Here is a 24,511-nt window from a genome sequence, read left to right on the forward strand (position 1 = left end):
TGCAAGGGTAAGCTTGAGTGGAACTCAGTGCTTTCCTATCTTTTCCAGAATGGAATGGGATCTTTTTTTTTTTAACTTGAAGAAGCAAACACATCCTTTCCCCACTCCCTGACTCTTAATTTCTGTTCTTCAGAACACAGTAAGGTTTTTAGGCCTCTGCCGTTAGGAGAAAAGGTAGTTCTTTTACTCATAGAAACTATGTTTAAGGAAGAGAATTAAAGGTACATATGTGATGCACAACTTGTACATATGTGTGAAAATACCACAAAAAATAGTATTTTCATTTACTGATGCAGTATTATTTTGAAAAGCTCAGGGAAGAAAATGTAAAAATGTTACATTGTTTTCTTCAATTTCCTAAATCTCTATTTTTGTAGGTAATTCTTCCACTGTTGAAAAGTGATTTGTATGAAGTTATGCAAGCAGTTATCAATAAAAAGTTGTCTAGTTCCATGCCAGTTTGGTTTGAAGACAGTGCAGCTGTGACCGTGGTGATGGCTAGTGAAGGATATCCAGGAACCTATCCCAAGGGTTTGGAAATAACAGGTAAATACAGCAGGAGAAAGTGCAGAAGTCTGATTCCTCTCCTGTCCTCTCTCCAGCCTTTCATTTTGCCTGATGAAGGTGAATCAGTATAACCCAGATTCACAGAAACTTACGATCCTGTGATTATGGGTCAGGTCAGCAAGAGACAACTGAATTTTCACACATCAAAGATTATTGGTAACACAGCCATAGCATTTAGAAATCTCCACACTGTATTGTTAAGTTTTATAGCATTTCTTTAATATGTTTTACTGTTAAGTGCTTCTGGGGCGATTACTGATTCTTACAAGGTGTTGATATTGATACGTTTTGTAGTCTCTGTGTCAGTGAAGTATAAAATCTATCTGCAATTAAATGCTGTATGCAGATGTTTCAGCTAAATACCTTTTTCTGTCTCTGAGCATAGAAGCAGCAGACTCATCTATCAACAAAAAATAGTTTTTAAAAAAATATTCTTATTTCTCAGAATAATCACACTGAATTTGTTTGTGGTTTCTAGGCAGTCAGTAAGTGCTGAAAATTTATGTGTTTGTAATGTAATAGAGAAATGTTCTAATCAACTCATTTTCTTCTGCATTTATTTTATTAAACAACAAACACAGGACTTTCCAAGGCTAAAGAACTAGGACTGGAGGTGTTCCATGCAGGCACGGCCCTGAAGGATGGCAAAGTGGTGACTAGTGGAGGAAGAGTCCTTACAGTAACTGCTGTTAAAGAAGATCTAATGACAGCACTGCAAGAAGCCAACAAGGGAGTAGCAGCCATAAATTTCAAGGGTGCCATTTATAGGAAGGACATTGGTTATCGGGCTATAGCTTTCCTGAGTCAATCCAGGTAGATATCTGAAATACTTGAAATGGAAATAACTGATATAAAAGGGACTTAAAGACATCACTAGTTTACATTAATAAACTGATGTTGATTGTGCGTAACTCTAGACAAGTTTTAACTGGCATCCCTGTGAGCAGTCTAAGCAGGACCAGCCAAGGAAGGAACAGGCTTTTTGTTAACTCTTTGATCCACGCACTTAATTCCCTAAGTTGGGATTAAGCTGCAGTGGCGAGCACAAGTAACTTGTGCTGTCTGTGCTATGTCTGCTTTGTGAAAGGTGAACTTCTGTTTCTTAGACCCTGAACCATAGCTTTTGCTCTAAATTTGTTGTTGAAAAGTCTAACGTTAGTATCATGAAATGGATGCATGAACGAAGTTTGAGCTATTTTACTGGTTCATTTTAGAGTCTCTAGGAACAGTAAAATGGTCTTGAATCACCTACTTATTGAGATATGCATAATACTATAATAGCCTGCAAAAAAATAGGTAGAATGTATCATTCTTTTTTATTATTATTCTTTTTATTTTCACAGTATTTGGTTTAACGGTCTTGAGAGAGCATATTTTTTTAAAGCAGCATGTCCTACTGTGCCTCTGATGTTACTGAGAATTTCTTGCAAAATTTTTGACTCATTTTTACCTAATATAAAGCCTATCTGCCTGTTTATTCTCCAGTTAGCTCAAAACGTAACTTTTGATAGTAGCTTATTTTGTAGTCTTTGAAGCATACCAGCAAGTTTTTAATTTTTGCTAACAGTGTATACTGATTAGTTTATTGTAAAATTATAATCAATAAATTTACTAAATGAACAAGGGTGTTCCTACCTGGTCTTCTTTTTCAAGTACTGTGCATCTCTTGAGAAATTTATGTGAAGATAAGTAATTGGTATTTGTATTGACATTGTGTGAGAAGAGGATACTTTAATTAATAGTTCTCTAAAGCACTGAGTTCATGGGCAAGGGCCACATTCAGGAAGGTTGATGATTGGCCCTGTAAAGCTGGGGACGCCTTCTCTTGGCAGTTTGGCAGGACTAATGCAGTCCTATGCATTTCTCTCTGTGGAAATATCCAAAATATTTATTTAAGAAAAAAAAAAAAAAAAAAAACTCTCCTTTTAAACAATCAAAGTAAATACCATGCTTTTAAAAATAAGGTGAAATTATGTCAAGTATTGATTATTTTCAGACTGAAAGGGGCTGGCTCTGGTCACTTGTTATTGCAGGGTAAGATTTTTTGGAGTCTTATTCACAGGCTGAACTGCTGCTGCTTGTAACTATTTTCCTCTTGCAAATTTTCGAGCAGTGATATAATGTGTGTGCAGCTACCTTTGTATTTCCTTGATAGCACAGCTCTTGTTTCATCGTACCTGTAATTAAAAGTCATTAATCTTGTGATCTCCAAAACAAAAAGGTCACTCTGTGAACAGGGGAACAGACAAATTGCATGAAAAAAAAAAAAAAGTTGGTTTTGTGGTGGTATCATTCCAGGTTATAAGGAGAGACAACTTTAAGCTGCAGTTGTTAAACTCTCAAAGTGTCACAGAGGAATATTGACTTACTTTGCTTTTGAAAAGCTATCTGAGGTGTTCTGATTTAGCACTGTTTTTTGTATACATTTTGTTGTGACCATAGGAACAACACTACTGATGTGTCAGCATCCATCCCAGGGATTCAAACCCTACAAAACCTGATCCATTTACATTGTTGTTGCTTTTTTTTTTTTTTTTTTTTTTTTAAATCATGGTATATTACTGGATATCATATGGTATTTTTGCTCTGATACTGTCTTCAGTATACCTGGAAATATTTGAATACTGCTTACAGCAAACAATCTGTGGTGCAAATCCATGAAATTTTGTATCTTTGGTACGATACTCCCTGTCTTCAGGTATATGTGTGAGGTCAGGTTCCAAACAGGAAAAAGATTAACCTTTGAGTCATTGAGCCTGCCTGACACGAATACTGCAATACTTAGAAATTATTTTATATGATCAAAGTTAATGTGCATGTAGGAGAACATAGATGATACTTGAAAAACTTCATTGACAGCAGAATAAGATTCTGAATGGTTAATCTCCTTAGTGAAGCAATGGTATAAAGAAGTAATTAATATTTTAAAATGTGTTTGTGCATTTAGAAATCGATTGCCATAACAATTTTAACAATCTTTCAGAGGCCTGACTTACAAAAACAGTGGGGTAGACATCGCAGCAGGGAATACTTTGGTTCAGAAAATTAAACCCCTAGCTGCAGCCACGTCAAGGTCAGGTAAGAATTGTATCCTTTATTCCTGTTTCAGTCAGTTCATAGCAAAGAGTCTTATGAGAGAAAAATAGAGAGACATACACACACACACACACACACATGCAATAAGACATTTCTTAGCAGTCATAGTATTTCCAGTCATATTTGTCTCTCTCAGTATTTAATCAAGCTCAGTTTTAAGATGACCACACTTACCGTATTCTAACCACTCTTAGCAACAAGGACTGTAAGCAGTAGTAACAACGAGAAAGGGGAATTCCATTGGGAAAATGCCTAGTTATCCTTTCCTAGAAAGCAGCAGGCTTCAAACTGTTCCCACAATTCCTTTTCTGTTTTTCAGAAAAATGCTAAATGCAAGGGCGATGTATATCAGTCTCAGTAATTATTGAATGTTCAGTTACAAAGTTTTGGATTTTTAGCTTTAAATAGTAATGAAGTTAAAAAACAACAACAACAACAAAGCAAACTTAAGAGGATTAGGAGCTTCTGTGTCTCTGTGAAGAGGCTGTAAATGTCAGAGGAAAGTCTCCTGGTGACAACTCAAAGTCATGTTGAGAGATTACAGAGAGAATTAGCTAATGTGCTGGAGATCCTGGAGAAACCCATGAAAGTAAAAGTTTAGTATTTTCTCCTATTTCTTCTGTCTGGCAGGCTGCAATGCAGAGCTTGGAGGATTTGCTGGCCTCTTTGATTTGAAAGCAGCTGGTTACAAAGATCCTATCCTGGTATCTGGAACCGATGGTGTTGGCACAAAACTCAAGGTAATGTGAAAATCCATGTAAAGCAAGGAAAACAGTACAAAGGGGAAACTGTTTAATCACACCACTGTCCACGTTTTATCATAAAATATGAGTTATTTTAGAAATACAAATAAGTATTTCTAAAAAGGGAATGAAAAATGCCCTTCTACACGTAAAATAATTTAATATACGTATAACTTCCAGCATGTAAATAGCCTTATTTGAACAGATGCTTAAAATAGCTCATTTTTAGTATTAAGTGCATAGCCAGTACACCATTTCACTGAGGAAGAACCTCCATCCTCAAAAAGGTTACTCATGGGGAAAACATTCAATTATACGGTTGCTGTGGAGTAAATGCAAACTGCAATGAAACCCTTTCCAGTTCAGTCTCCTTCCGTGAAGTTTGTTTTGTACTTCCCGACTGATAAAGTAACAACTCCTAAAATAAAATTTTAGGAGAGGCTCATGGAAAGGATAATATCTGGAGCTGCTCCTCAGAAAGCCTCTAGAGGAACCGCATGCTTTTGATCCCCTTCCATTGCAGACTCTGCTTGTGTTTCAGTTTCTGTAAGCTAACAAACAGGTTCTCTCGCTGTGTTTTGCAGATTGCACAAGTGTGTAAGAAACATGACACTATAGGTCAAGACCTGGTTGCTATGTGTGTCAATGACATCCTGGCTCAAGGCGCAGAGCCCCTCTTCTTCCTTGACTATTTTGCCTGCGGTAAACTTGACGTTGAAGTGGCTCAGGGGGTCATTGCAGGAATAGCTGAAGCATGCAAAAAGGCAGGATGTGCTCTTTTGGGTATGAACACGCTTTTTCTTTAAAGGGTGTGAAAGGCCGTATGCAATCTCTGTATAATTGCTTTAATGTGGTTGTTTTCTGGCTCTATTAAAGAATCTCAGAGGTGTAGAAAAAAAAGGTTCACATGTCCCTGCTTTCAGAGAACATGATCTCTGCCCACTGGAAGGAGACGGTACTTTACAAATGTTGCCTTAGCTCAGGAAGTTGCATATAAATTTTCTTATTCCCATCTTTTCATTTAACTTTGCAACTATAACTGCTACCTAAAAAACCTAAGAACTAGTATTAAATGTCTTTTAATACTTCATGTTTTTCAAGTAGATTTTGAAAACATGCCAACTAGGTTTCTGGGTTTTTTATCCTTTATCCTAAAGGAAATCCTAAAGTTTTCCTTGAAACGAGATTTGTATGTGTTGCTGTGCATGCACATGTCCCTGTGTGTGTACACATTATCCTTTGAAACTCTTGGCTGATTTTAACCAAATCTGTCAGGAAGGGTAGAGATCTCCCAGGCATGTAATGTCCACAAGCCTCATAAAACTTGAAAACCAGAAAAATACTCTTATCGATGAAGGAAAAGCTTCAGTTGGAGCTCAGTTCTTAAGACACAGAAGTTCAGAAATAAGTGAATAAACCAGGTTTCATTAGTTACAGTAGTAGCAAAACTACTTGTCTGTTGCAGACATACTGAAGATTTATATTTGAAGCTCTTAAGACTCAAATTTGAGCATTTCCCTTTTCAGCCCTACAATAAAAGCACACAGTACGTTTTACTAACAAATTATATATGTATTCTGTTATACAGTAATCTAGTAATCTGTGAAAATAATACAAGATTTCAATTCATAAAAAATAACAACTTTAAAACTGTTCAACTCTAAAAATATTTGTAGGTCAGTGAAAAAGACATTGTTTTGTTTACACCTTTAGTTTATAAAAGGAATACAACGCAGGGTTAAATTTTAATGCAATGAAATTTTTAATCCCAAAAATATGTTTCCTTGTATAGTTTTCCCTTTTATAAAAAAACTACTTGGAGAATTATCCTAATTTTTCAAAAAAGGCTTTTGATTTGAGAATAAAAGTAACAGATCAAGTTATCTTACTTTATGTACCACTTGATAACTGGTAATAGTGTAACTGTCCCTTTTTTTTTTTGGCTCCTTTAAAAAAGTTGGCAACAAAAGTGTGTTCTGAGATTATCTTATTTTAAAGGAGTTTACATGCTTCGAACAAGGGGCTATTTATGTTATGTTTTATATTTTTTCTGCATGAGCTGTTTGCCAGTTTTATGTTTGTTTTAGTAGTCTCTCAGTTTATCAAATATAATCAATCCATTCATACTTCAGCATAAGTACATGTTAGGTGAAATCTTACGATGAAATTACTTACTGAAATTTGAAGATTTTACTTCCAGTTGGAAGACTTTAAAACTACAAAGGGTGTTGTTCATTTGTAAATTAATACCATAAAATAATACCTCCAAAATTGTAAATGGGTTGGTGAATATCCTTTTTGTGCTAACATAAAAATAAGTTGGAACTCATAAAGAAAACAGTCGTTATTTGCTTCCCAAAATTTATGGCACTCTCAGAAGGAAGGGACAGAGTGGATGCAGTAACTGAATCCAAAGCAGAAACACTTTTCTGTGGCCTCGATCATTAAAATAAATTTCAGTTTGGGCTCCAGCTTAACACATTCATTTTAGTGTGCACACACCGAGCATGTCGATGTACAGTATCACCTCATAAAAGTCTTGTCTATAACATGTTCCTGAATTCTTACCTTGTATTTCTGCACTAGCTGAATATTCAGCTCAAACACCTTAAGCTCATCACACCACTAAATAGTGCAGTACTGAAGGACATATCTAAAAGTTTGGTTTTGCACAAATGTTATTAAATATGGTTTTAAACAAATATATCTAAGCAAGTGAAACTTCTCAGCATGTACTTTGATGTTAAAGTTGGTTTTAGCAGTGTAGAGTAGAAACCTGGAAAAGGTTCCAGAGAATCTAGCACTGAGCAGCAGTCAAACATTGAGCAGCCCTTTCAGTAAAGAAACTTCTCCTAATATCCAGCCTGAACCTTCCCTGGTGCAACTTGAGGTCATTTCCCGTCGCCTTATCACCAGGTGCTTGGGAGTATGAGGTAGTAGTGTGAAGATGGCTGTTCAGAGAACTTCGGAGTGAGCAGTGAATGCTCATTTCATGTATTAAACACAGCAATTTTGTCTTGTTAGACTGAATGAGATGTGACAGGCAGAACAGTGAAGACCAATAGCTTATACCTGAAGAGCACTAATGGAGCCAGTGTTGGTGCATGTAGAGAGAGGGAATGCTGTCTGAGCATTGTTACGCATTTTTATGCAAGCTTGGAAAATTACCTTTTCAAACTGCATTCTGAATGAGGTCAGCCAGACAAAACATGGCTTTCAGGACAAAACACAATGATGTTCTCATAATCGAGATGAGTAGAATGATCTACACATTTTTTTCAGTGACATGGATAGCTAGGAAAGGCTCACTGTTAGGGGTGTTCTCCCAAAAGAGTCTATAAATCTCAGATGTTTAGAGCCGTGGTGATAATGGTGCCCAGGTTGTGGGCAGGAGTGGCAGACAGAAGAGTAATATATGCAAAATCTTTGTGGAGGCAAGTGAAACTAATAGCTGTATCACACCTTTGAGGTTCTTTAATGAGTTTCTTGTATCTTGTAAGTCTTTAATGGAGAATGTTAAACCTGGCAGAAATTTGGAGATAAGAAGCACTAGCCCACTAACCATGTGCTTTGATTTTAAAATGTGAATGCACGGCAATGTGATACTCTTCCTCAGAGTGAGGGAGGAAAGGCTCTTTCCCAGTTTGCTTGCTCAATTAGGAGGCCTGTGATAAATGTGTGTTTTTAATTACTTTTAATGTTTGTCTAACTAAAAAAATCTCCATCCGTTAATGCCTTATGAGTTTAAAACTTTTAAAAAAATGCATGTGCACTGGTCCAAGTGTTTTCCAATAGCCCCTTCACTTTTTTTTTTTCATTCTCACAGGAGGAGAAACTGCTGAAATGCCAGGCATGTACCCCCCTGGAGAGTACGACCTAGCAGGCTTTGCCGTCGGTGCAGTAGAGCGAGGGCAGATGCTGCCCCAGCTGGAGAGAATTGCTGATGGGGACGTGGTTATTGGAGTGGCTTCTTCTGGGGTTCACAGCAACGGGTACAGCCTCGTAAGGAAGATTGTTGAAAAGTCATCATTAGACTTCTCTTCTCCAGTTGGCGTATCTGGTGATCAGACATTAGGTACTGTTTGTAACGCAGTTTCTTTGCTTGTACTTCTGAACAGGCAAATGCACACTATTGTTTTGCCTGTGCCTTTGCTTATAACTTTGCTAAAGCACTGGAAAAATTACTCGATTCTCAAAGATTTTCTCATCTTTTTTTTTTCCACGTATGCAGGAAAGAAATGAAGGGTGGGAGAGAAATAACTAATTGTATGCTAAAAGTGGTAGACATGGTGTAATGTAACGCTCACTACTATCCATCAAATTATTACTTGGAGTTTTCCACAATTTCATACTGATTAACATTTCTTTCTGCGCTTTAACTCGTCTTATTTCATCTTCTTTCATCTACAGGAGATCTCTTGTTAACCCCAACTAAGATCTACAGCAAGACTTTGCTGCCTGTCCTTCGCTCAGGCCACGTGAAAGCCTATGCCCACATCACTGGAGGAGGCTTGCTGGAAAACATCCCCCGAGTTCTCCCAGAGTCCTGTGGTGTCGTTTTAGGTGAGATAAAAAGAAAAGCTGTAGAAACATCTGCGTGTTAATACGGATCAGTGTGGAAGCCTGTGTGCACGGGACTGTATCGACTGACTTGCACTGTCTAGAAATCAGTTTGCTTTCTCTTTGTTGTTATAGCCAGTCAAAACATGTTGTAGTCTTAGGACTTCTGTCTACTGAATTCGCTTCCCTGGATTGGCTTTCTTAAGGGCTCTATCCATACTTTAACAAATAAAACAAGTTTAAAAGCAACACAAAGTGAATTGTCACCATTTTCAATAATCTGCAAAATTACTGATAATTAAATGACATTCATGAAGCTTTGGATTGGCATTCAGGTATGGTTACTGGCTCAGGTGGATCTCCTGCTATTCAGCAGACTTAAATTAATCCTCACCACAGTCTCATCAGGTATGCTAGAAAGAGAAGCAAAGTATGAAAAGGTATATGACTTATTATAGGTTATGCAGCGTTCAGGTGGGTTGTAGAATAAAATAAGGGAACTACAGTTGAGTTCTGTAGCCCAGAACTGTACATACATCATCCTTCCACTTGTCACTAAATATAACATGAAGAAAGAAACCTACTGTCTTTGGAGTTCCATTACAGCAGCTAATCCAAAGCATTTCTTGTGATGCTGTAAATCACCTTTACCTTGTTGGATCTGGCTTTTGCACCAGTTTTATGGCTGTTGTTCTTGTACGATAGTTTTTCTAGAAGCAGGGCTGTCACCGTGGAGAAGAGGATTTTCCAAGTACTGCCTTAGAGCCTATTTTTAATTACTCGTTAATGGTTTGCAGTGGAGCGATGTGATTAATTTCCTCCCTGAGTGACACTTTTTGCTATTCCCAAGCCTTGTTCAGTAAGGAAGGAAAAAACATCCTGTTTCCCTGCATGAAAGCTGATATCACTCAAGCTAATGCTGTTGTGGGACTTAGTCTGCGCTTTACATCTGGATTTTGCCTTTCAGTACTCTAAATAATTTTAGTTTTTTGTACATAGGTAGTGGCTTCCTCTCTTCATTTGTATTTTCAAATCTCTTCAGATGCTCTTAGCTGGAAGATTCCTGAAATATTTTGTTGGCTCCATAAAGAAGGGAACCTCTCTGAGGAGGAAATGACTCGGACGTTTAATTGTGGGATCGGTGCCGTCTTGATCGTTCAGAAGGAGATGGCTCAGCAGGTCCTCAAGGACATCCAGAAACACGAGACAGCCTGGCTGATTGGAAGGGTTGTCTCCCTGCAAAAAGGTTACTAGATTTTTATTTTCCTTGAAAAAAAATGAAGAACTAAATTACTTAGCTGGTGCATCTCCATGGAATTTCACTGAGATTCCATTCACTGAACTATTAATTGGGACCTCTCTGGCTTTAGTGCATGGGATATTAAAATGACAGTCCTCATGACTTCTGTCTTGGTCTATAGAACACGTGCTTAGCACTGTCAGATGTCACCAGCACTATAAATAAATACTGAGAAGTAAAGCAGTGCCACTAGTCTCTTTTCACTAGTACTTTTCTCCTCTTCGTTTCTCACTTTGTTTATCTCTTTTTTTTTTTTTTTTTTTTCCTTTCTGTGTGTTCAGGCTCTGCCCATGTTAAAGTCCACAATCTGCTTGAAGCCTTGCGAGCAAATAGGTCGCTGTCTGTGCACAGCCATATCCAAGGCAAAATCCAAACAAACAAAGTGAAGGTTGCTGTCCTTATCTCTGGAACAGGTGAGAGTTTATATTCTTTACTGCAGGGTAAAACAGACTATTGAAAAAGGAACTTCAACTCAGAATCAGAATCTCTCGAAGTCCTTGCAAGTCTCCACAGCAACTTTGCTAGGCTTCTGACAGGCTTTTGGTGCTCAGTCCCAGGCAGAATAGATTTTGCCCTAGGAGTATTTTCAATCAGAAATAGAATGATCTTTACCCTCTGCTGAAAACTGGCTATAAATTGCACGTATTCATTTTATCTACAAATTTCTGCATGTTTTAGGTTCAAACAACCAGTGCGTGTTGCACTATAGGGGCAGCACCTTTAATTTACACACAGATCAGTGTCCTGTTGCCCCCTAGTCACTTCCAGGGTTTCCAGCATTCTCACTTGGTAAGAAATAAACCATCATTCCAATTCCAGAAACTACAGTTTACATACTCAATTGCTAGTAAAAGCCCTGTAGACTCCAGGTGTCAAATTCATTTCCCAGTAAGGTCAACAAATAAAGGATTATTGTTAACTTCAGTATCTTTTGGATTGGGTCTCACCCACACTGCTGCTTATTTAAAACCCCTGCTAGCTGTTAACTGTATTTATTCCCCAGGAATGGTTTGATATTCATTAATTATTTTTTCACTCAGGCACAAACCTGGAAGCCCTCATAAACAGCACAAAGAAGCCCACCAGTTTCGCACAAATAGTTCTTGTTGTTTCTAACAAAGCTGGTGTGGAAGGGTTAAGGAAAGCTGAAAGAGCTGGTATTCCTACAAAGGTAAGTATTTCTCATCTTTTTAAAATTAACCTTCGTTAGCTCTGACTACAGTAGAAGGGTACTGTGAAATAATTACTTTAACTGAGTAAGAGACGATTTCAAAAGTCTTAGTGCTTTATTTTCTGTTCTGTCATGAATTTCGTGCCCTTGGGCATATGACCTAACATGGGAAGAAAATTACTTCCTATTTTCTATTTCCTATTTACTAGTAATCCTGATGGTGTTGGGCATGGTCATTGTCTTAAACCAGTGCAAATCTTCTACAGTCGAAACTTTGCCATTTATTTAAGTGTAGTGCATTTTCACTAAAGTAACAAGGTATTTTATCCGAACTGATATTTAGAATTAGATGCTAAACAGGCATGGTAGCTCACTGGAATGAAATTAAGAGGTCAGACTCAATGAGACCTTCCACTGACTCCCTTGGCATTGCTCCAGGCTCTTCAGGGCTCATTCAGAGCACACTGGGTTTCCTTTAAAGTTACTGGATCCATTGCTGCACGGCTTTGCCCTTTCTGTGGCCGTGTGCATTAAGGATGTTAATCGATACTGTTCTGACTTAGCATTTTACAGTCACTTTACACTGATAACTGCAGGTGATATGGAAGATGTGGCCCCAAGGCACGCTTTACTGTTAACTGGAATCGTAGCAGGATCTGGTTGTTAGCACTGCTGTCTCCTGTTTGGGAGTACAAACAGATCACAAGTAAAGTATGTCCGTGATAGGCAGGTGAAGGACACACATATAATGAGGGGAAGAATATACTGGAGGGATGATGATCTCAGTGGTTAAGACGGAAAGTGAGTGGCAGAACAGAGGCACTGAGGTGTATAAGCTTTACCACTTCTTACCTGGTAGCTTGTAGCAGAGTTCAGACCAGTGTTGATCTGGGCTCTATTTCTAGTGCCCCCTGCCACGTTTTCAGCTAGCCAGTTCTGCTTTTTCAAAACCACTTCATGATATTTAAATGTGCTGACATGGTAAATCTTGGAGGGATTAACGGGTTACTTTTATTTAAAAGACAACCAATGCTTTAAGCTAAGTAGTACTTAAAACTAAGTTCTTAAAACTAATCATGTTTTAAGTTGAAATCATTCTAAGACTTTAGATTGTCTTAATGACCTATATTTGTAGTTTGTTCAACTGTGTCCAAATACTGGGCCTACAACCATGGGCCTAGTACAATAAAACTGTTTTTCTGCTCCATACTAATAGGAATAAAGACTGGTTATTTGCCTGTTAGCTGTATGCGTTTTTCAAGTGCTCTTCTTGCTGTGTATGTGCACCCAACTGTAGCCATGTGTGGAGATCTACTTGTTTTTTGCTTATTACTCCAGAGCACCATTTCATTCTGTTCTTAGGGCTTTTAGATTACATTAACCCCGGGCCCGTGTTTGTTCCCCTTTTGGGTTGTCACAGGTTATCGACCACAAACTGTACGAAAGTCGCACTGCATTTGACAGTGCAGTTGACAAAGTCCTGGAAGAATTCTCAGTTGAGCTGATCTGCCTTGCTGGGTTTATGCGAATACTGTCAGGTCCTTTTGTCAAGAAATGGGAAGGTAAGCACAGCATGTTTCTGTATGCATTACAAATATTAACTTTATATATTATCCTCAGGAAAAAAAAAAATGGAAAATACAGAAAGGGCCAATATTAATTCTGGGTTTGCAGGAAACTAGTCTTTTCCCATCTGGTAAGGAAAGGGTTGAAAGAAAGCCCTACAGAGGCTTGAGGAAGCCAAGTGCAAAAGCATCTCCTCGTGGTCTTTGATTTATTAGATCTTTGTAAAATAAGGCTATAAAACTTCAGACCTCTGCAAACACGAGGCGTTCAGCCAAGCTGTTGCCTAAGCAGTAAGGGGTGGTGAGTGTTCAGCCTTCCTCTGACAGGTGGGTATCTTTGGCTGCAGGTTAACCTGCAGAGCTAGGCAGCAATGTGCAGTCCCTGGTAATGAGCTCTTACCAACTTGGTGAGACATCCCGGGAGCTGTGTAAATCTGGGGGCAGCTCTTGTTTGAGGTGTTCCCAGTGCCTCCATTCTGGTCATCTTTTACGATTTTGCCAGTTCTTTGTTAAAGGCTGATAACACCTCTGTCAGTGGTCACTCTCCCTCCCTGAGCTGTTCCTTTTCTTATCTCTTTGTTCCTTCTGAATCACACAGGGGCAGCTGCCTCTCTCACTCTCTGCTCTACGTTCATATGGTGACTTTTGTGTTACTCTGGGTGTGTCTATAGCACAGACCTTTTACACCTGAGCTACTCGTCAAACCCCTATTTAAAATCAGTAGAGCAAAGGAGGCGTTCCTAGGAGGCAATTCATTTTGTGCTAAAGCTGTCGACTAACCTAAGTCAGATGAATTTTGTTTCTCTTCATTACAGGGTCCAGAAGACCTAGCAGTAAATGTCTGCGTTGTAGACAGCTGCAGTTAGGAGAGAGAAATCCCTCACTAGATGAGATGTATGGTGACAGGGCACTTACAGCTCTGATGATTGCCCTGTGCAGTGCGGGACTTGTATTACGCTTAGGACTAAACTGAGAGCAAAAGTTAAGACCCTTCAAGTACAGGATGTCTGCACTGGTTAGTTCATTTTTTTAAATATCCAGCACTGAACTGAGGTTGAAAACAGACACCTTCCTGAGCTCTGACCAAGAGTATCCATCAGGTAGGGCCTAGATATGAGCTCAGACTCTCAGTTCAGCTTATGTGGTCTGTGCCAGTTAACAGCAGTCTGTGTACAATTCAGACCTTGCCCTGCCTGTGCAGTGGCTCATCTAAGTTGTCTGGAACCAATCGATTCTTGTTGCTGCTGGAAAGCTGTTGCCTTTCCTTTCTCCAGCAGCTACAAGGACACAGACCTAAAGTTAGTTGTGAAACTCCTCTTGGTGCTTAGTGGCCCTGGAATGTTAGCTGTGAATTCTGACAGAAAGGGCAGATGTAAAGGAGTAAACAAACAGAAAGCTGCTTTCCTTTGGAGCAGGTTCTGATGGTACTGTAAGGAGAAACGGAGGAAACTCCGACAAAAGTGGAGAGAGTAATTTGCAGCTCACAGTCCTCAGTACTTTTTTGCTCAAGCAGGGAGATGCTGATGCATAAAACTGCGTATTTCTGAGATACAAAGCCAGATCGGTCAATACATTTGCCTCTAAGTTTTGCAGGTCAAAACCTGCGTGAGTTCTTGCAGTGGGAGTGCAGGTTTTGTATTGCACTGCCCGAAATGGCCTTCACTTCACATTACAGAATCATCCGAGTCTATTTCAGTACGCCGCTGCCTCCGCCAGCATGTGTCAGCTCAGCCTTCCTGCGTGGCATTTAGGAGGTGCTCAGTGAATCCTGATGACACGCAGTCCTCCTGAGCAGGAGGCATGGAGAGGCAGCGGGGGCGCAGCACACCGCGCTATAAATAGCCCTGGTGGTCATTTTCTTTTTAATCTTGCGAGGGGTTGTACTGAAGCTAAGAGAAGATGCAGCGCTGCTAAGCACCTTTTGACCGCCCTCTGGTCCGGCGTTGGCAGGACAAGTTGTTATAGGCATATTACGAGCAGGCAGGGAAAGCGTGCCAGAAGAAAGAAAGTGTTCTGGTGGTTTAACTGGGGCTTTGCTCTAGCAGTGATAGCCACTGTCTCCTGCTGTACAGCTAGGCAGGAGCTAAGGCTGATGCTTTCTCTTTTCAGGAAAACAGTAAGGTGCAGGCTTCCCAGGGCTCTGACAACAGCCCCACCTGGCCGAGCATTAAAGGTTACATTACCCATTTCGGGCTCTCCTGGCCAACTTTCCACATGGAAAGTAGAAGTGGTAGACAGGTGCTTGTACAAAGGGCACAGCGAAGGACTCCTCTTTGAGCAGCTGTTGTCTTTCATTAAACCTAAACAGGTGTGGGGGAAAAGGCCGGGCTAAAGACTCTTTGCCTCGTCACAGGAGGCTGTTACATCATTTGAACCCACGCCAAGTTTCTTGGGGGTATTGAGTTTGTAAGAAAGAGGATTGGGCTTGTGAGGAAAGAAGAGAAGAACAAGATGTAGAGGGAAAGGACAGTGTTTTGTTTTGTTAAAAAAAAAAAAAAAATCTTAATTATTCACTGGAGAAGTATGTTTCAGCCATGGAGTTAATTGTACCTGATTGCTGTCTCTGATTTATTGAAAGGGCAAGGCATTCTGACATGCTTTGAGCTGGTTACCTGTCAGTAACATCAAAAATAGCACGTGCTATTTTTTATCAGTTAATGCTTAGAAAAATCTTTTTCACAGTGTACGTTGTTCCTCTGTTGATTATTGATACTTTGAACACTCTGATAAGTCTGAATGCTAAAAGGCAATGACCTCACTTACTCCTTTCTAGGAAAAATATTGAACATCCACCCATCCCTGCTGCCTTCTTTCAAGGGAGCAAATGCCCACAAATTGGTGTTAGAAGCTGGCGTCCGAGTCACAGGCTGTACAGTACACTTCGTAGCTGTAAGTACTTCCTTCCTCCACGCTTCATAATTCACAGGTCTTAAGATTTCTATCTCGGAGCTTGTTTAGAAAACCCTTACAGCATCACACTTGATTACCTTTTCTCCTTTGTTCATTCATGCTGTTATTAGGCAATGTAGTGCTTTAGTTTGTTGTCCCTGGAGAAGGAACTGGAACTGAATACAGGAGTTAAAGCTTTACCTAAGTTAACTTCATTAAGTATTTCACTGCTGCCATTCCATCAGCTGCAGTGGGGTTACTAGTTCATATAATGCCTTGACTAACCCTAAGTTAGCACACAACATCATCTTCTTAGATTTTGTCATACAACCTTCCTTATTTGTTGCTTTCAAGAAAAAAAGAACAACGCAAATGGCACGGGAAGTCTAGATTTGTTAAGAAGTAATCCCATGTTTGTGTGAACAGATTAAAACTTCACAATTTATTTAAGTCCAAAACTATGAGAACAAAATCCCAAAGATCTCTCAACAGGGAAGATGTACATGTTTATCAGTTTAGGGAGGTTTTTTCCATCTTTTTTAATTCTCAGGGTTGACAGTAACTATTCTCTGGTCCTCTAATGCATTCTTCAGATTATCCTCTGCTTTTCCACTGCTCCTGAAATCTGTTTTCCCATTTGCTTTCCCTTGGAAGATGAAAAACTGTTTTTTCCAGTCAGAAAAAATGCATTCCTTTCTGCAAAACATGACCGTTGCTTTCTGTGTGGCAACGTCCGGAGAAACAATAACTGAACAGCAGGGATCTGCCTCGTTAACATGCACAAGAAAGATCTGCTGGGTCCTCTAGTCCAGCTCTGTGCCAAAGCTGGCTAATTCACTTTTCTGAATTGAAATGTCGTAATTTTGTCCAATTTAGCCTATCATGTCCTCAGTTAACATGGCTTTTGTTTTCTGCAGCAGAAACGTTACTCAGCACCTCTTTTTCTTTGAAACCTATGCTTCTGATAGTTCCTCACAGGCCAGCATGTGTGTGTCAATATCTTTTCTGCATTCCTCACGTTAGCCTATTTTCACGTTTCCTGTAATAACGTAATGATAAACAGATCCCTGAGACAGCTGGATCGTGTTAATTGCTACACATCCATGCCCCTCTCTCTCCTCCTCCAACCATACAGACTCTGGCTGTTGCTTTTGCAGGAGGAGGTTGATGCTGGAGCAATCATTTTCCAGGAGGCAGTTCCTGTTAAGGTCGGTGACACAGTGGAGACCCTGTCTGAACGGGTGAAGGAGGCTGAGCACCGAGCTTTCCCAGCTGCCCTGCAGCTTGTCGCCAGCGGGGCTGTACAGGTGGGGGACGCTGGCAAGATCTGCTGGAAGTAAGAGCAGCAAGTCCATGGAGCTCCTCGGGTGGTACAGCTGAGGTGCATTAATTGATCAAAACAGAGGTCACAGTCTAATAACCTGCATTTACTTCACAACGTGTTTTCTGCAAAGGATTTACCATTTCATGCGCTCAGTCAAGTGGCTAAAGATTCAAAGTAAAATCCAGAGAAAGCCACAAATGGTTATGTTACGACAGGGGGCTGTTCTCAGTAGTTCCAGCTGCAGCTCTATTACGTGCTTCCTATTTACGGTCACTTCCTTGGTCAACATTTCAATTATCAATCATTTTCTTCACAAAAAAAAAAAAAAAGAAAGCAAAGAAAAAAGAAAGAAAGGGAAAAAAAAAAACAACACACATTTCTTGGTTAGAAACATCTAAACATGTGATCTGAGATTGACTTAAACATCACTTTCTCTCCAAACAGACCATACAGACTGTAACAGGGGATTCTCTTGTCACGTGTTGTAAAGTGTCTGTAAGGATAAGTAACAGCAGGTAGTAAACTGGAAGTGATGGCCGTAGGCAAAGACTCGACTCATAAAAATATATAGCCAAAATATATAGCCAAAACAAGAAAAATAGGCCTTACCCTTCCTGCAGATAACAAAGTGCACTTTTTTTTCCCATCTGGTTTCTGTTTCAATGCTGGTAGATTCTGTCTGGCCTAGATTCTGGATGTATCCAATAACTTCAAATATCAAACCTGCCGTCAGTCAGATCCTAGTAGAATTAAACTTCTGCTGACCACTTGCCTTCAAGGATTTCTATATGAATCCATACAGTCCACACATAAATTCTCCTCACAGATTTGTTCAGAACCAAAAGGGTAAAGATTTTTTTTTTTTTTTTCTGAACGAGCAGAAAGGGAATTAGGTACCAGATAAAAATGTTTTCTTTCTTGGCTTGTGAGACATTCTTCAATTCTGCTGAAGTTAAGTGCCTGTATTCTGGGAACAGTATTTTCATCTAGAATAATACTGATACAAACCCAGGAAACGTTACAACTCTGAAAACACCTGGTTTTCTTTTAACGTGTTGTTATAGCTGTGAAAACATGTCAGTGTATTTACAAAAATAATCATTTTTGTCCCATACAAACCAAGTCGAGTATCTGCAGCCAATTATGTGTATTTTAGAACTACCCTTTACTACAGAAAAAAATGGTTTCTGTTCTGTGCACTGATGTCCTTATGGTAATCTCAATTTGGATTTGAAATAAAGTCTAATAAAATTAAAGACTTAAATGTATCAAAATCTTTCCTTGGATTTCCTTTTCCAAGGGTATAAGCTGAAGGAGTTTGTGAAAGAGAATCTACCTATGTCTGCAGTGCAACGACTGCAGATCAGTTTCTGAGGTAACAGACATGCAATCCTGCAAAAGTGAGTTATAATTCCAGAGCGTGGTGACCTTACTGTTTCTGTGGCCAGATGGTCTGCGATGAAGAAGCGTGCTGACAAAATATTCCTGTCATCTTCTGTCACTGAGGATAAAGCTCAAGCGAATACAGTGGAAAATTACATGGTCAAATTTTAACGTACTTGTAAAAGGCAAAGAATAAAAGCTAAATCTTCATCACAGCATATTTTTCCGTACAAACCTACCTTTGCAGAAGAAAGTCGTCCCCACAGGCCAACTGTCCGCCAAGGCTTGCCGTCTGCTCTGACTCGAGGAGGTTGTATAAGAGGCAGGGAGTGTCCAGCTCTGCCTGAGGTGAAGTCTGCACAAGTTCAGTACTAGCCATGACACAGCACATCTCTTAGAAGTCAAAAAGAAATCGTTCCCAAATGAATTCACACATTGATGTTACTTGTTCCACCAGTGGTGAAACCACAACTCGTGCAGCATTGATAAAAACTGCTTGATCCCTGACAGGAGGGCCAAAAGCAGAGAACAAGGCAACCTCAAATCCAATACCCCAATCCATCACAGACATCTTGAGCAAGACTCTGGTCTTTTGCTGTCTAAGAACGCTGACAAATGGGATTTAAGCACCTATCCGCAGTTCTGCAAACCCATAAAAGGAAATTTAGTTGTGAACTGGCCCTTAGACTGCTACAAAAAAAAAAAGTCTGTAAAAAGAATAGATGAACGACCACACCCAGTCCCCGAGGGATGCCTCGAACACAGAGGAGGTTGTTTGATACTGCAGTGATAGCCTGGAGAACTGTGAGGGCACAATAGCAGGCGTCCTATTCTCTTTTAACAGTTTATTAGTTAGGTTTGAAACATCAGTCATGCTTGGTATGCAAGCCAAATAGTATACGACATTAAGTGAATATACAACATCAAGTTACAACACGGTTGTAACAGGCCAGGAGCAAAATAAGCAGCGTGTTTATCATAAATATTAACTATAAATACCAACCATTTGTTAATTTCTCCTTGTTACAGCTCTTCCTATTCCTCCTAGATCATGAAAATACACGTTCCTTGCACCCGCTGTTGGAGTGCAAAAGCCAAATACAGATTTCTGTGCAGAAACTGCAGAGCTTGCAGGCAAGAAGCTGAATTCCCCTTCCTCCCCCTTCCCTCCTGCACTGAAACAGCGCTAGCTACACATTAAATAAGTAAATACTTTGGATGCTTTAAATGGAGCTGACTCATGCTCTCAAACAGCCTGACATGGCCGAGAGCCAGTTGTGCAGTATGTCCCTTACTCGTACAGTACAAGCAATTCCAAAAGAACACTTTTTTGTTTGTTTTTCACTGCATCTGATGGCCGTTAGTGATCCCTCCCCTGGAAGTTCAGCTCTGGCTACTTCTTTTCTAGTTTTTTTCATGTAATTTCTTAGCTAGATTTCTTCCTCTCATTTATGTTACTTTGCATGCAAGTCATTATCCTGGCAGAGAGCTATAAAGCTTCCCACAGAAAAAGGTTTTATTTAACAGCAGTGATTCTTTGGGCCAAGCCAATCATGAAGTCAGCAGAAAGAAAAACTCAAGATTTTCCTGCCATGGCAAGTCAAGCTGAGGGTATCCTGCGGGTTTCACAGATGGAGGAAGAAAAATGTCTGAAAGCTAGTAACTATTTCTAGTCCCTCTGACCAATTTTCCACCCCTCAAGATCCAAAAGTTTTAATATGAAATTCTGGGAATGTGTGTCTGCTCCCCCTTTCGAGGAACAGGGCAAAGTGCCTAGAGTTACGTTCGGTGTGCACTGTTATTTTGTAGTGACAAATAATCCATGAAGGGCAGCTTGTTTCATTTTGTTTTGCCTTCAGAAAAGTCCCCTGCCTTGCTGGCGGTCGGCTCTTCTGCTGGCAGCTCACTAGATATCTCTATTTGTTAAGAGGGCCCACAAAGGGGTTTTCCTTCAACACTCATTTCCCTGCCCACTTTGGCCTGCTTAAAGGCACAACACCAGCTCAAAGAGCCAGTAGCAGCAGTTTTGAAATTTGTCCATCCCCAGGAGTTAAAAAAAAAAAAAAAAGAGGGCTGGATTACTGAGGATCACATGCTCAGCCCCAACACATCCAGCCTCCTCCATCCAAGGAGCTGGTCACCATGCTGTGGTTCCTTCATGAAGCTCTTCATGCTCCTCAACGCGATGGAGCCAACAAAAATTAAGCCCTCAGAAGAATTCCTTCCCCTCTGAAGCACAAGCCCACTTCCACAGCTCAAGCCCTCTCTTTGCACAGCAGATGAAAAACAGCAAAGAAATTTGAGATCTGAAATGAGTTTGGCCCCCACCGCCAGTTTTACAAAGGGCATAATTAAAGCTGCAAGCTAAGGGGAAAGAGATCGGGGCTCAGAATGGAAACTCACAGCAGCGCTACGCCTGCAGGCCAGGCCAAGCACGTCCAGGGAAGGAAGGAGGAAGGACAGGTGAGCCGAGAGCAAGCCGCCCATCAGCCTGCCTACACCACCTCATTTTCCTCTGGCTCCAGCACCACAGGAGAGGAGGCGCAGTCACTCTTCTCCCCTTGAAGGCCCAGACTTTGTCCCTCTTGTTTCCAGCAGGTTTTACCGTCAGCTCCCAGCTGCACCGCTCCGCTGGCCACCAGCTGCAGGGCGATGGGGAAGGCCCGGCACTCGGCTTCCTGAACCCTTGCCGACAGCGTCTCCTCAGTGTCATCTGCCCTCACGGATACCGGCTCCTGGTGGATCACTGCTTTGGGGCAGGACTCCTCCTGCAACAGAGATTGAGGTCTTTTAGGAGAGGCTGGTGTCCCTGAGGGTACAGAAGATGTAAACAGGACAAAAAAAGTCTCGTGAGATACCTCAGTAAGGCAGAGGGTCTCCCCAAACACACAAAGTAAAGCTGCCTTTCCAAATGCAAAGGAACCCCCACACATTGTACCTGGTAACGTTCCCAAGATCTGTGCACATTCTTGTTACCTCATCCTGCTGCTGCCTTCAGAAAGGGGAAAAAAGGCAAATTCCCTTTCACAACTTCCTCACTGTTAGGCAAGAGCACACTTACCAGGACAAAATGCACGGTGCAGCCCGTGACTTTGAACCCGGTTTGCAGGGATTGCTGATGGACATTTCCACCTTTGATTGCTGGGAAAAGCGATGGGGAAGCATTCAGAATTTTCCCTAGACATTGGTGTGAGAGAAAAGAAAAATCAATTTGAAAGGAATTCCCTTCAAGTGAGATGTGATCATCAGTTCAAACCGACAGCAGTCGGCACCACTCAGGAGCTCAAATGGTCCCAGTAACAGTCAGGATGCAACAGGGCACGTTCACGTTTAAAAACAAAAATGGATGTGGTTTTATGATCTCTTAAGAAATCTGGGGAAGTGCTGCTCTGATCTGAGGAAACACTACTCTTCCAGGAACACAAGAGATGGTGGGCAGGCTTTCCCAGGCAAGCATGTCTCAGCTGAGGCTGAGGACCTCATCTGCTGTTGCAGCTATGGCCAGAGAGAGTCACGAGTCTCTCCCCTCTCAGGTGACCAGCCCTCATGCTGCAGACGAGGTGCTTGGAAGCAGAGGGCTTCACACTGCAGCCTCACGCTGAGCCCCTGCACAGACGGAGGTCATTCTCACTGGAAACATGATTCCCTAAGAAGCCTGTCCACGTGCAACCTGCACGGTCAGTAATGTCTGAGCAAGGCCTCAGGAGCCAGTACGTGGTGCCAAGAGGAGGAGACAGGAGCATGCATCCCCTTCTCTGCTGGCCTGCATGTAAAGAAAACTCTGCCCCAGAGCAGCGCAGAGCCATCCTCACCGAGGGAGCTGCAGCAGCTGTGTGTCCAGCGCGCTGCACAGCAGTGCTAGGTGCAGCCCTGGGAGGGGGACACATTAAGAAATCACCTCCCCTCGCAGCTTTCTGTGAAACAACTGCAGGGAGCAAGTTCTCACAACTCCACAGCTAGCTCCTGGACAGACGACACAGAACCAAACTTCTGCCTGCACCACAGGCACTTCTCCTTCCCAGTAGGAAGGCAGACAGACCAACTCTGTAACACTGCTTTTGCCTCCTCTGTTACTTCTTGTGCCAGCACAGGGCACTTCACTGTTAGTGCACAGAGTTGCTGGCTGGAAGGAATACAAATGATAGCCTTGCTGATTTACATCCAGTCCTCAGTGTCAGCAAGGCTGAGAGAGCTTTAACTGTAAGAGGAAGACATGTGACTGTAATGCTAGTACAACTAAGCATCTGTATTTTAGTTTCTCTTTTAAAGAGCTGTAGTTTCTTACCTTTCCATTTCCTGAGGAAAGGACTGGACAGAATTCTCATAAATCCTGAGAGACATATCAGTTCGACAGCAAATTCTTCAAGAACTTGGTCAATTGTGCTGTCAAATTCGGAGCGACTCCCGTATAACTTATGATCAATCACCTGAAGCATTAAAATACATCAAAAGCTGTATCAAGGAAATAACTTCATGTGAATGAGAGTAGCTACTTGAGCAGCAAAGACAAAGCAGAACTGATTAATTCCAGAACACTCAAAGACTTAAAGAGTTATGAGCTTGCACATTATTCAGGATATCTGATTTTCCTGTTCATATCAACATTCCTGGGAACACCCCAATCACTTGTTAGTTAACACAGGTTGTTTCTCACAAAGTGCTTTCTACTACACATAGAAAATCTGCACAAATAGAAATAAAGAGTGAAAAAAGAAATTTGGGTAATATGGAGTAGAAGGAAATAAGGGTGAAGGAATAAGGAAATAAGGGGGAATCTTCAAAAGATATTGATCTCCGGAACATCAGCATCATCACCAGTCAGTCTGTGGGTGCTTACTGAAAATCATGAATTTATCTAGAAAGACAACAAACCGACTGGACATCCCATGTAATGGGAGGAGTTAAGTCTTGTTTTAGTCCTACTCAGCCCCTTCTCCCTGATTCCCCACGTACGTGTTGATTCCTGACTGCTCACAAAGACATTCAAATAAGGGGCTGCAGAACCATCTTACTGTTATCTTTGAAAATATGAATGAATTTTAACATAATGTAACTTTTTTTTTTTTTTTTTGCCAGTCTTTACACTGCCAGAAAAAGAAAAAAAAAAAAAGGAATAAAAAAACCAGTAACATGGATCCAATTCAGCTGTTAAGGAAGCTTGCTGAAAACTTCTTAATACATGAAGAGCCTCTAACAGCATTTATTCCCATCTGTGCATAGCTGTACACATACAATAACTTCTCTAAAACATTAAACATTAGAAAGAGGAGTTCCTGGTGGGCTGCAATTGAAATTGCAAATCATTCAGTGTTTTCAAAAGCCACCTTCTCTGCTTTGCCAAATACGATGGCATGATGTTATTCTCTTTCTGTATCTCTGCTTTATGAAACAAACCAGTGAAAGTTTCCGTAACACTTTACTGACCAAAAGTAGAAGAGACTTGGATGGTGCTGCTGAAAGTGACTGAGGATGGTCTTTCTATCAAGGGATGAGCCGAGGAGGCAACATGCTTCTGTGTTTTGCAGAGCCTGAAATCTTACTGACTTCTCTTAGAGCTGTAAGTTGCTTGGGCTACAATTTCAGACTGAAATTATCAAAGCATTTGCAAGAGTAAAACGTAAGCATACTAATTTCAGTGAGATCTAACACATCTCTAAATGTAGGCACGTGCTTATTTTAAGTCCCTTCCTAACTCTGGACTGTAACGCTCACTGAAGAGACAGGAGAGACACTCACAGCCTCCAGCGAGCGCTGTGTTAGGCCCGTACAGCTTCCAGCTCTGTCTCTCCTGATACCTTTGACAGTTCTGTGCTACATCCACTCATTCACACAGAAGATCTAAACAGATGTGAAACACGAATTCTCACCAAGCATTACGTTACAGACCTACAGATGCAGTAAGTGTGAGCTGGT

The 24,511-nt window shown here is 40.8% G+C and overlaps 2 protein-coding genes across 9 annotated transcripts in view; one reads left to right on the forward strand and one right to left on the reverse strand.

Annotated features, from left to right (window-relative positions):
• Positions 1-18,471, forward strand: part of GART (phosphoribosylglycinamide formyltransferase, phosphoribosylglycinamide synthetase, phosphoribosylaminoimidazole synthetase) — a 38,119-nt gene extending 19,648 nt beyond the window's left edge. For both annotated transcript variants that reach the window (XM_084495821.1, XM_084495822.1), the window contains exons 10-22: positions 378-546; positions 1,149-1,380; positions 3,551-3,645; positions 4,294-4,403; positions 4,991-5,189; positions 8,233-8,481; positions 8,817-8,969; positions 10,009-10,212; positions 10,548-10,679; positions 11,307-11,437; positions 12,858-12,999; positions 15,776-15,891; positions 17,049-18,471. In XM_084495821.1, coding sequence (XP_084351947.1) covers positions 378-546; positions 1,149-1,380; positions 3,551-3,645; positions 4,294-4,403; positions 4,991-5,189; positions 8,233-8,481; positions 8,817-8,969; positions 10,009-10,212; positions 10,548-10,679; positions 11,307-11,437; positions 12,858-12,999; positions 15,776-15,891; positions 17,049-17,231 — 2,115 coding nt within the window. In that variant the 3' untranslated portion in view covers positions 17,232-18,471. The remainder of the gene's footprint in view (positions 1-377; positions 547-1,148; positions 1,381-3,550; positions 3,646-4,293; positions 4,404-4,990; positions 5,190-8,232; positions 8,482-8,816; positions 8,970-10,008; positions 10,213-10,547; positions 10,680-11,306; positions 11,438-12,857; positions 13,000-15,775; positions 15,892-17,048) is intronic.
• LOC311422573 (trifunctional purine biosynthetic protein adenosine-3-like) overlaps positions 17,349-24,511 on the reverse strand; it is a 28,269-nt gene continuing 21,106 nt past the window's right edge. For all 7 annotated transcript variants that reach the window (XM_084495771.1, XM_084495773.1, XM_084495775.1 and 4 more), the window contains 3 exons: positions 22,884-23,025; positions 21,660-21,775; positions 17,349-21,366 (listed from right to left, as the gene is read on the reverse strand). In XM_084495771.1, coding sequence (XP_084351897.1) covers positions 21,094-21,366; positions 21,660-21,775; positions 22,884-23,025 — 531 coding nt within the window. In that variant the 3' untranslated portion in view covers positions 17,349-21,093. The remainder of the gene's footprint in view (positions 21,367-21,659; positions 21,776-22,883; positions 23,026-24,511) is intronic.

The sequence above is a fragment of the Aythya ferina genome (assembly GCF_964211825.1).
Source record: "Aythya ferina genome assembly, chromosome: 1".
Taxonomy (NCBI): domain Eukaryota; kingdom Metazoa; phylum Chordata; class Aves; order Anseriformes; family Anatidae; genus Aythya; species Aythya ferina.